This window comes from Chiloscyllium plagiosum, chromosome 10, assembly GCF_004010195.1.
Source record: "Chiloscyllium plagiosum isolate BGI_BamShark_2017 chromosome 10, ASM401019v2, whole genome shotgun sequence".
In the NCBI taxonomy this organism is placed as follows: domain Eukaryota; kingdom Metazoa; phylum Chordata; class Chondrichthyes; order Orectolobiformes; family Hemiscylliidae; genus Chiloscyllium; species Chiloscyllium plagiosum.
In genome coordinates, this window is record NC_057719.1 from 4,434,960 (window position 1) to 4,446,981 (window position 12,022).

Here is a 12,022-nt window from a genome sequence, read left to right on the forward strand (position 1 = left end):
GTTTCAAACTTCCAGCTCAGCACTGTCCCCTTGACTTGTCCGGACTTGTCCGACCTGCCTAGCTCCTTTTCCACCTATCCACTCCACCCTCTCCTCCCTGACCTATCACCTTCATCTCCTCCCCCACTCACCCATTGTACTTTATGCTACTCTCTCCCCACCCCCCCCCTCCTCTAGCTTATCTCTCCACGCTTCAGGCTCTCTACCTTTATTCCTGATGAAGGGCTTTTGCCCAAAAAGTAGATTTCGCTGCTCGTTGGATGCTGCCTGAATTGCTGTGCTCTTCCAGCACCATTGATCCAGAATCCTTTACTTTGTGGTCTAATAGAGCCCAAGATCCTAAAGAACAAACCTTCCACTTCTTCAGTTAAACAATCATCCGTCAAAACATGAGGCAAGTTCAAATATAAAAGCAACAAGACATAGGATTTAGATGTTGGACTGGGACATGTCACCCTTCAAGCTCCCTCAATAGGATCATGACTGATCAAGTTGTGGCCTAACCTTCAGCTTCCTTTGACTCCCTTCTCAATCAAAAATCTATCTCACTGAGGCTTGAATGAATTTATAGAGCCAGCCATCACTACCTTCTGAAGATAATTCCAGACTATCTGAGCGAAAAATCAATCTCTTCACCTCTGACTTAGTGGAAGTGATTTAATGAAAAGGCAAGGAAAATAGTAATCTGGGAGAGTGGGAGAGCCATAGAAAGCAATAAAGCGGTGCAAAGAAAATATTGCAATGGATGTGGGTGCAGAGAGAGAGAAACTTCCACGTAATAAAGAAGCCAAAAGTATACGTTTTCTATATTGCAAAGTATGTCAAGAAGAGAGATGTGAGTTTATTAAATAGCAATAAATATAATTGTATAATAAAGCACGATGGCAATGCAAGAATTTTAAAATGAGAAGTCAATATCCATTTCCACAACAGCAGAAAAGGATAAGGTACTCGTGATAGAAGAGGAACTATAAATAAATCCAAGGCAGCAACTTAATTAATTTAACTTAAATAACAAAACAGTAATGGAAAATATATTGTGACTCAGAAATAAATTTCAGAAATATGATCATTTCTGCCCAGTGGGCTTTAAATGAAGTGGGTGGGGAAATTATGGAGGTTTTAGCAAGTAATCTTTCAGAAGTTTGAGAATTATGATACTAGCAAGGAAATTTGTTGACCTCTCTCTGTTATTCTGTCTACCTGTCCTGCATCAGCTATGAGCAAGCTATTAGAATAGTTGAGAGCTGAGCAGAGAGAATCAGCACTGCTCTGATCAGAATGGCTTCAAGGAGCCGGTGTTGGACTGGAATGGACAAACATAGCAGCGCTCTGAAAGCTAGTGCCTCCAAATAAACCTGTCAGATTATAACCTGGTCTTGTGTGATTTTTAACTCTAATATGAATGACAGCTTTGTTTATTTTCTTTTTGTGGAGGTCGCTCAGAAATTGCTGAAGAAACTCAACAGGTCTGGCAACATTTACGGAGAGAAAACAGTTAATATTTTGAGTCCAGTGACCTTCCTTTAGAACTGGTAGCAGCTAGGAAAATGTGATATTAATGCTGCTGACAGTGCACTGGGTGGGGGGGAGGGAGGGAGCTACATAGGTGATAATGGAGACTATGAGGGGGTACAAATGGGTTGACTGTGCTGAAAGCAATCCATTTCATTACAAGACCTGGAATGTGGGGCTGGATAGTAGACATAGACACAGATGTTCATGCTCTGAAAGTGTTAAATTCTATATTGAATCTTGATGTTTGTCCCAAGCAGAAGATGAGGAGTTAGTCATCCAGCTTTCATTGAGATGCACTGGAGATGGTTATTTATTTAGGAGGCTGGGCTGGAAGATGATTCACAGAAAGGTGAGGGTTATGGTTAACCTGCATATGACTGGTAAGGACACACTAGAATACACTACTTCAGTTTACAGCTCTGAATTAGTTTTACTGTACTTCATTCCAAGTTGAATCACGACTCCCAGTTTGTATGAGGAAAGGGTGGAAGCTATTCTCTAGGTTACAGCCGTGGAAGGAGGCAGTGTAGGCATCTGTCATGTATTTATAGGAGAGGGATTGGCATTGTGAGTGAGCCACTCATTTTAGAAGCTGCCAGACTGTCAATTCTATGAATTATGCAGTGTCTGTGCTGGGCTGCCACCGTATCTGCAATGAGGGTTTTCGTTCTGAGGATATACATCCAAAACTACTCCTGAACTTTACCTCAGCACCACATCCCACCACTTCTTCACCGTCTTGGATTTGTCATTGCTGCTTGCCTGACTTTCAGAGTTGAATGATGTGAAATTCTCTCAAAACTGTCCCCACCAACAACCCTATTCCATAGCCATCAACTTCATCCCTCTTCCTGCCTCCTGTCTGGGGCTTTACTGGACCACTTCAACTCTTGAGACAGGCATCCGATCTTGTGTTCACACTGTCACTAAGACTGCCTGGTTGGACCCTGCCTCTGCACATCTGGAATAAGCCGAGTGGCTGTAACAGTTCTGTGATATGCTACTTGAAGTTTTGTCTGTGATTTTATCTCCTTTAAATTTGACAATTCCAATGCACTTCCAGCATTCCATACCCCATGAACTTGAGCTCATTGAAAATTTTGTAACAAAACTTGCACCAAATCCAGTCATGGAGGAGGAGGGGTGACCTTATCAAAGTTTATAAAATCATGAGAGGCATGGATAGGGTGAATAGCAAGTGTCCTTCCCTTAGGCTGAGGGAATTAGAAGTGAGGAGGCATATTTTAAGGTGAGAGGGAAAGATTTAAAAAGAACATGAGAACCAACACTTTTACATAAAGATTGGTATGTGTGGAATGAACTGCCAGAGGAAGTGACAGGTGCAGATACAGTTACAACATTCAAAACACATTTGGATAAGTATATGTACAGGAAAGGTTGGAGAGATATGGGCTAGGAGCAGGCAGGTTGCTGTAGTTTAGTTTGGGATTATGGTGGGCATGGACTGCTTGAACTGAAGGCTCTGTTTCCATGCTGTATGACTCTATGACTCTATAACCCAGCACTGTTTTCACATTGGCTCCCAATTTGACAATACGTCAGTGTTGAAATTATCATCATTGGTCTTTATCAGTCATGGTCTAATTGACAAATCCAGATGTAAAATGAGTGGGACCTGATTTTCTTTTCTTCTTTCCTGTTGTGAAAGGATTAGAAGGGGCTGCTTCTGCCTATCTGTCCCCAGTTGCCCCTCAGGTGCTGCCCTATGTGAGTCTGGGGGCTCTATCCCGCACTGAACTGCAGCTTCTGAACCAGCTCCACTGCCGGAGGAAGCGTCGCCACCGAACCATCTTCACGGACGAACAGCTGGAAGCCTTGGAGAATCTCTTCCAGGAGACCAAGTACCCAGACGTAGGCACCAGGGAACAGCTGGCCAGGAGAGTCCATCTCCGGGAGGAGAAAGTGGAGGTAAGAGGAAAGGCAACTTCCTGTATTGATATAGCACCGTCTCGGAACGCTCCAAAATACTTAACAGCCAATGAAGAATTTTGAAGGACTTTTCACTACTAATATGTCGGAAATATAGAGGCAATGTTTGCAAAGAAAAAGCAATGTGACATTATTCATGCTCTCTTAATACTATTGTTGAAGGCCTAAAGATTAGGCATACCAGAGCTTAAGATAATGTTGCAGGATTTATTTTTACATGGATTTGAAAGGTTAACTGAGGTCTCAGTTTATTCTCTGGTCTGAAAGTTGATCATCTCCGACAGTGTGTTGCTCCCTTTGAAATACACCATTATTTCCCATGTGGGTTATGTGCACGATTCTCTGGAGTGGAGTTATGAAGCATAACCTTCTGGCTCAGAGTGCACGAGGGCTACCCACGGAGCATCTAAAGTAGGTTTCCCATTTCTATTCATTGGAAAGCTGATGAGTTGTGGAGTGGTATTCCCTATGTTACAATATGGAGATAGAGAACAGAACCAAATCTGCCTTCCTACCTCCATATTTGTAATACAGTCGAATTAAATCAATTAAGACCCTTAAACAGTCACTCCTATGGCTCCTAATACAACTTTTGAATAAGTAATTCCAGACTTTGCAAATAATTAATTTCCAGATACTGGTTTTGTATCTTAATCAAAAGATTTACCTTTTTTGTTAGATACACAATAGTTTTAGCATAGAGAAAATTAAAATACCTGGTAAGCTGATGTCTGTGCTTTAAAACCTGAAATATTTGCGTTCAGCTGCCATTCACACAAAAGATAGACAAACACAGGTAAGGGATAAAAGAAAATTTAAAAATTGGCCAGGTTACTTAAAATGGTCAATAAAAGTCAGGTCAGCAAAGTCGCACCAGACCGTAAGACCACTCTCTCAATAGATTTAACCTGAAAGTCTGACACGTCAGGCAAGGGGAAAGGTTGAGAAGGGGAGCCCTTTGTAGTAACCTCAGGAAATGTAGGCATTGCTCCACAGTGTACACTGGCCGTCCAGCTAACTGACCTTTCTTACAAGGAATGGTGTCATACTGCAGATAAGCAGTAGAGGGTGAATCCCTGCAGTCACAAAGGAAGTGTTTGGTTGATGCTGTAACATTCTTGACCCTACACCAAGTGAAATATTTTCTTTGTATCTCTACCCTATCAACTTTTTTTTATCATTCCATACTCTTTGGTTGGATCAGTTCTCAGTCTTTGGTAGTCACAAGATACAAGCCAAATCTATCCAACCTATCCTATAACTTAAACTTTTCAAGGCATCAATATCAAACTCAATGGGTACAGAACAACTTCAATCCATGCAGATGGAAGATTAGATTAGATTCCCTGTAGAGTGGAAACAGGCCCTTCAGCCCAACCAACCCTCTGAAGAGTAACCCACCCAGACCTATTTTCCTCTGACTAATGCACCTAACACTATGGGCAATTTAGCATGACCAATTCACCTGACCTGCACATCTTTGGACTGTGGGAGAAAACCGGAGCACCCGGTGGAAACCCATGCAGACACGGGAAGAATGTGCAAACTCCACACAATCGCCCAAGGCTGGAATTGAACCTGAAACCCTGACACTGTGAGGCGGCAGAGCTAACCACTGAGCCACTGTGCCACCCACTAGATAAAGGAATGTCTCAGCCCCTTCCAATAAACTGAGTTATGGGAAAGAGATGGGAGATATAGATCATGCAAGAGCACGGGTTGAATTTACTATCAAGGTGTGATGAGCTGATGGAATCTTGTTGGTCCAGAGCTCCAGTTGGAACATCATTGAGACAAGCCAATGCCTCCCTAAGTTCCAACATTGCTGTTGGTGGTTTAGACCTTATGTTGGCAACACGCATCTATAAAACGTGGCCTTGAGGGCTGTGGTGAACCAGTGAGGTTTTTCACAAGCTACAGTTTATCTGATTCATGTTTTTCGAAGTTAAGTAGGAAAACTTGTAGCAAAATTACACAAACAAAAGGAGGCTTACAGGTAACCTCCGTGTCAGGCCATATGTCCAATCTAGTCCTGGTCTCTGAGACACCAAGGGAAAACTCTGAGGCACTGGTGAAAATGCAGAAAAGAGACATGAAGCCAACTCCTGGAGTTAAAAGTCTAGGAGTTAAAAGACCTGGACTCTTCAACCCAGGAAAGAGGGATCTGAAAGGTGATCCAGTACATCGGGTAAGGAAAGGTAATTATTTTAAAATTAAATTGTCAGAAATACAACAAGGGAACTCCTACTCAAACAACTAAAATGTAAATTCCAATCTGATATGAATACAATCTTTATAAGAGTGACCAACATGTGGACTGATTCCTGGATTCAGTCACTGAGGGAAAGTCACTGGATTGATGACAAATAGATTCTAAAAGGTCTCACTTTAGTATGGTTCATAATGGGATAGATTAGCTGTGCTTAATGTTCTTTACATTTTTTCTTGTTATCTTTACTGATCTTAATGAAGCAATGATAAAACAGTAGGTTTGTTACAAAATTTACTCAAATCAGTGAGCTATTGTTTATTGTCTGTGTTAAAAACTGTATGTAAACATTAACAGAACCGTGGTTCTGTTCAACGCAGCTCTGGTTTTTCCCAGTGAATGATGGGACAATGGATCTCTTGTACAACGGTCAGAGTTTTTATCTTATCCAGTAATTGAACTACTCTGTTTTATGAAAGTCTAGTTGTACTTGCTATTCAGTGAGAGATCAGACAATGAGTTTGTATTATATTCAGAAATGATGTCTGCTGCAGATTAAGTTAATAGTAAAACATTTTATTTTCATCCATCTTGACTGTTAAAATCCTGGATTTTAAAACTATTCACAATTATTTTGCTGTTAACTGGCTTTCACCCACACATTCTTATTCCTTGTTTTCTACTTCTGTGTGAGACTATATTCCAGGCAGTTTCAGTATACACAACCAAATCCTCCCAAAGTGTTCTGTTGAGACTCCCGAGTATGATTGTACTCTATTTTTGACATAAAAATTGTGTCTGGTGCAGTTCCCAAAGTGTTCCCTTGTATCCTGTCCAGCAGATCACGCAAAATCTGTATTTGCCATAAAAAAGAACTATGTCTGTCACACTGTTGAAATATCCCAACATGCTTTGCCTTTGAAGGGCATTCACATTTGTTTTGTTGACCCAGACGGTTCATGCAGTGCAAGACTTCACAGGAAGCAGATATGACAAACGACCAGTAAATCTGCTGAGGTGCTAAGCTGTGGATGTCAGCCAGGACTCTTCAGAGAACTTCACAATCTTCGTTGAGAAAGTGCCATGCAGTCTTTCACAATCATTGAAACAAGCTCATCGCATCCATGAGACACAATTCTGTCCCTCGGTACTGCACTGAGCTACCAACCTAGATTATCTACTTAAGTCATGGAGTAGTGCTTGAATTGTGAAACATTTTAACTCTGAGATGAGATTACTCCCACCTGGACAATTCAGAAATATGAAGCAGCCACGTTAACTTTAATCATTCAAGTGAGCCAAGCCAATGTTTGAGCATTTGCCCAAGCTGGATAAGGACATATTACATTCACTCTGTTTTTGATCTCTCTGTTTTTGATCTCTTTGCAATTTAGTTTCCTCATCCTCCTCTATCTTTGGAAGAGGTTCACTTCTTGCTGTCTCATTACATCGAATTAACAGCACATAAACTAATCATTCAATCGACTGGCCTAAATCACTTTTTAAGCTTCCTCCTAACTCTATTCATCTCACCCAACCAGCATCCAAACTCTGTTCCTTTCCCACTCAAAAGCATCTCTGTCATTTTCCTTATCCATGTTGGTGGTAGTGAATTCTATATTCTAACCACTGTGTAAACGTGATTCTCCTGAGTCTTGAATGGGGATTTGTTAGTGACTACTCCAAATTTATTTTCTCCCTCACACGGTAATGTTTCCTAACCCTATCTTGTAAAATACCTTCATGAGTGTAAATACTTACATTGGGTCACCTTCTTGGTCCCTTTTCTGAAAAAACAGAGAGCCCCAACCTGTTCAGATTTTGCTGAAAATTCTTGGAATATAAAATAGGGCCACTGGAGATGGTTGAAGTGATCCATTGTCAGACACAACAGTCATCTCTCAGAATCCATACAGTGCAGAAAGAGCCCACTTGGCCCATCAAGTCTGCACTGACCCTCCAAAGAACATCCCACCCAGACCCAGCTCCCTACCTGATACTCACAGCCTCACATTTCCCATGGCTCATCCACTGAGCCTGCACATCCCTGCACACTACGGACAATTTAGCACGGCCAACCCACCTAACCCACACACTTCCAGTGTGGGAGGAAACCAGAGCACTTGGAGGAAACCTACATACATACCAGGGAGAATGTGCAAACTCCACACAGTCACCCAAGGTCTGAATCAAACCCAGGCACATGACAGCAATGTTAACCACTGAGCCACCATGTTGCCGTATCTCATTGTGATTTTGATCAGTGCAGCCTCAGGTTGTCTAAACTGGAAAGTCTATTCACCACATACTGTACATTGGCAATCCCAGTGGTCAGACATTACATTGTGGTCATGTTGGACCTTTCAGATGAATGTGGAAGATCCAAAGAAGAGTGGAGAGTTCTTCCTGGTGCCCTGGCCACTATTTACCACTTAGATGAACTAATCATTCCCTCACTGAATGTGGAATCTTGCTGTGTGCAAATCAACTGTTGCATTTCCTTCAACATCGCATTTCAAAAGAACTTAATTGGCTGCGTAAAGGTTTGAAACATCCTGAAGCTTTACAAGGAATACCAACGTATTTTTCAAGTGCTTGGAGAGAGTCCAGAGAAGATTTATGATAACAATACCAGGGATGATTAACTTTATCAGATGATTTCAAATTCATCTCCTTTGGGTGAAGTAGATTATGGAATGTTGTTTTGTCCTCTTATTTTCCTTGTCTTCTTCAAATCTTTTACAGACACGAGGGGGAATTAAAAAAAAATAGATTGAGTAATGAAATCAAACACGGAGCCAGAAATAGTATTGTGGGTGGACAAATAATCACACCAAGAATTCTATGGATTAGCCCATTTTGACCTTTGACCCTCTCAGCTGATTGTGGATTGTGTTAAGATGTGAGATGAGGGTCAAACTCTTTTTCTCACTTGGGAGAAATTATCTAATTGCACACTTCATTTGAAAGAAAAGTATATTTACTTTCCATAAACAAATCAATCCTAATGCTGACATTTCCAAAGTTCAGCAACACTTGGGGATGTTAAAGCGAGAGCATTGCAAATGGAATAAATTCCTAATTCAGATAATTATCTTGGTAATCAGATTCCAAAAATTACATGAGGTTTTTCATCCACATGGTACTTTAGAATGAAAAATATGTAACAGGACTGAATGTCCCATAAGAGAGAGAATGCGTGTGTGAGAGTTTGTGAGTGTGAGTATGTGCAAGTGAGTGAGTGTGATCTGGACTCCAGAGAGGAGAACGAACCTGTTAGTATGCTTCCTGTTAGGCTTTCTCAGATCCCAATAGGTTTCAATGAGATCCGCTAAACTTGAGAATACCAACCCATTCGACTTAATTTCCCTTACAGGTCAATCACCTCATCTCAGGAATCAATTGAGAGAACGTATACTGTTGCCCCCTGTTAGGGACTGACATTCTGCCTTTGTTCCGTGTGCTCTCAGCAAAGCCCTGTACCATTGCAGCAAGATGCCTTTCTGTACTCCAGCACCCTCAAGATAAAAGCTATCTCATCACTTTCCTTTTTATGGTTTGCTGTAGTTAGGTGTTAACTTTCCACACTTCTTGTAAAAAGATAGACAAATCTCTCTGAACTCTAATCCCTCTAATCGTTTCACATGTGAAAATAGTACAGTAGCGCCTCGACTTACGAACTTAATCCGTTCCGGGACCCGGTTCGCGAACCAAAAAGTTCACGAACTGAATCAATTTTTCCCATTGTTCGGATAGCGTAAGAATGCTTGGACCTAGCAACGAAAGCTGTTCACAGCGCACGTGCCAAAGATGAACTGAATGAGATCACGCGGGGCCCGAGAGCTTTTGCGTTCAACAAGCGCGTAGCAAAGCAGAACAATGAAACCACGTGGTCACACACGGGCCTTTTGCATTCGTACCTTCGTTCGTACCTTGAATTTCGTACGTACGTTGAAGGAACATTTTACGTACAATCCTGTTCGTAAACTGATTTGTTCGTGAACAGGGTCGTTCGTATGTCGAGGCGCTACTGTATTCCGGTTTTCTATTCTTTCCAACAAAGTGTGCAATTCCACTCCCCGACCTGCCTAAAAGGTTTACACTCAAGTTGCTACCTTTTTGTGCACTCACTTGACTTGGCCATACTCCTTTGCGGGCTCTTTTTATCTCTCTCACAGCTTACTTTCCCCGAGCTTTGTACCATCAGCAAACTTCCGATATGTTGCATCCAGTCTCTTCAGCAGTCATTAAAATAGATTATTATGATTTCAGCTGGTAATACTGATCCTTATATTCCCTGTGTGTTATATATATTGAAGCAATATGTTATATATTAGCAATATGTGTGTAGTTAATACAACAGATTATAAAATCTTAAACTGTAGAATAGAATTTGGTTTATAGAATCCCGACAGTGTGGAGCAGATCATTAGCCCATCTAATCCCCACTGACCCTCAAAAGAGCATCACATCCAGATCCATCCCCCTACCCTATAGCTCTGCATTGCCCATGGCTAACCCACCGAGCCGGCACATCCCTGGACATTATGGCCAATTTAGCATGGCCAATCCACCTAACCTGCACATCCTTGGTGGGAAGAAACCAGAGCACCCAGAGGAAACCCACACAGACACAGGGAAAATGTGCAAAGTCCACACAGTCAGTTGCCTGAGGCTGGGATCAAACCTGGGTCCCTGGCGCTATGTGGCAGCAATGCTAACCACTGAGCCACTGGGCCACCCCAAATATAATCCAGATAAATCCTCTAATCTGAATATTTGACTCCAGTGATGCTGCCTGTACCTTGTGTGAATCGGGTTATATTAATCCTTTGTTAAGTTTGGGTTTTAAGAGTAAAGAAAGGATTGAGAAGTTGAAAAGACAATGTAATTGTGAAATTAGCTACCATGTACAGTGAGGTGGATAGTGAAGCTGGGGTTATTAAATGTGATTCAGGACTGAGAAATGATTCTGTAAGAGGATGGTAGGGTTGGTGAAATCTCTTATATAGTGAGACTTTCTCGTCATGAAAATTCATATTTAGTGAAACAAAATGGGGTTTTCTCTCAGAGTGAGGCTGTCCTGCATTCAGCACATGGTTTGTGAGTTTACAGAAGTCTCTGCTTCTGGGATTGAGAAGGGTAAGTGAGAGTAAGTGAGGCCAAGGTTCCTTCTCTTGATAGTTCTCTCCCCTTGGCAGTATAGCGTCCCATGCACAGATATGTGTGAATATGGAAATGCATGTTTCTGCAGGTATTCCAAGAGACAAAAAGGCTGCATTGTGGTCTCAGCCCTCCAGGTGCACATGTATAGTATCAGTGTTTAATAGTAATACGGACAATGTGAATTTATTACTAAATGAGAGGTCAACAGTTGGTGATTTACCAGCAAATCATGTGTTAATTAAAGCTCATTGGGAAACTGATGTGTCCAAACTTTCAAATCTAAGAGGTGTTCAAAGTTGCAGGGTGCAGTTGGATGCAGCCTGAACTTGATAATTTAGCTTCTCCAGCTTGCACAGGCAACCCTTGCTTAATCTTAGTGCAATCACCCCCCCTTTTGAGTTTTTAGACATAAAACAGTTAGTACTTTACACTCCAAGGGGAATCCGCTTTGCACTTTTCACAGGGGGTTGTTGCTGAACCAACAAGAGGTTCTTTTCAAACACACATGAGGAACATGATGAATCTTGAGATTAGAGATAGAAGTTTGATTAGTTTGGATCACGTTGGCAAAAGTCGGGAAGCTGTGTTGGGTAGGCTAGAGGTTATTAAGGTGGACAAGTCCCCAGGACCGGATTGGATCTATCCCAGGTTTCTGAGGGAGGCGAGAGAGGAAATAGCTGGGGCCCTGACAGATATCTTTGTGGCATCCTTAAATACAGGTGATATGCTGGAGGACTGGAAGGTTGCTCATGTTCTCCCCCTGTACAAGAAGGGTAGTTGGGATATTCCGGGTAACTACAGACCAGTGAGCCTGACGTCAGTGGTGGGGAAGTTGCTGGAGAGGGTACTGAGGGATAGGATCTATTTATATTTGGAAAGGAATGAGTTTATCAGTGATGGGCAACATGGTTTTGTGCGGGGGAGATTGTGCCTTACCAACTTGATAGAGTTCTTCAAGGAAGTGACCAAGTTGTTAGATGAAGGAAGGGCTGTTGTTGTCATATACATGGACTTTAGTAAGGTGTTTGATAAGGTTCCCCATTGTAGACTAATGGAGAAAGCGAAGTCACATGGTGTGCAGGGTGTTCTCACTAGGTGGATAAAGAACTGGTTGAGCAACAGGAGACAGAGAGTAGTAGTTGAAGGGAGTTTCTCAAAATGGAGAAAGGTGACCAGTGG

At 41.9% G+C, this 12,022-nt stretch overlaps 1 protein-coding gene across 1 annotated transcript in view; it reads left to right on the plus strand.

Annotated features, from left to right (window-relative positions):
* gsc (goosecoid) overlaps positions 1-12,022 on the plus strand; it is a 20,528-nt gene that overhangs the window by 3,852 nt on the left and 4,654 nt on the right. Inside the window, exon 3 of the mRNA XM_043698451.1 lies at positions 3,188-3,447. Within this exon, the coding sequence (XP_043554386.1) occupies positions 3,188-3,447 (260 nt within the window). The remainder of the gene's footprint in view (positions 1-3,187; positions 3,448-12,022) is intronic.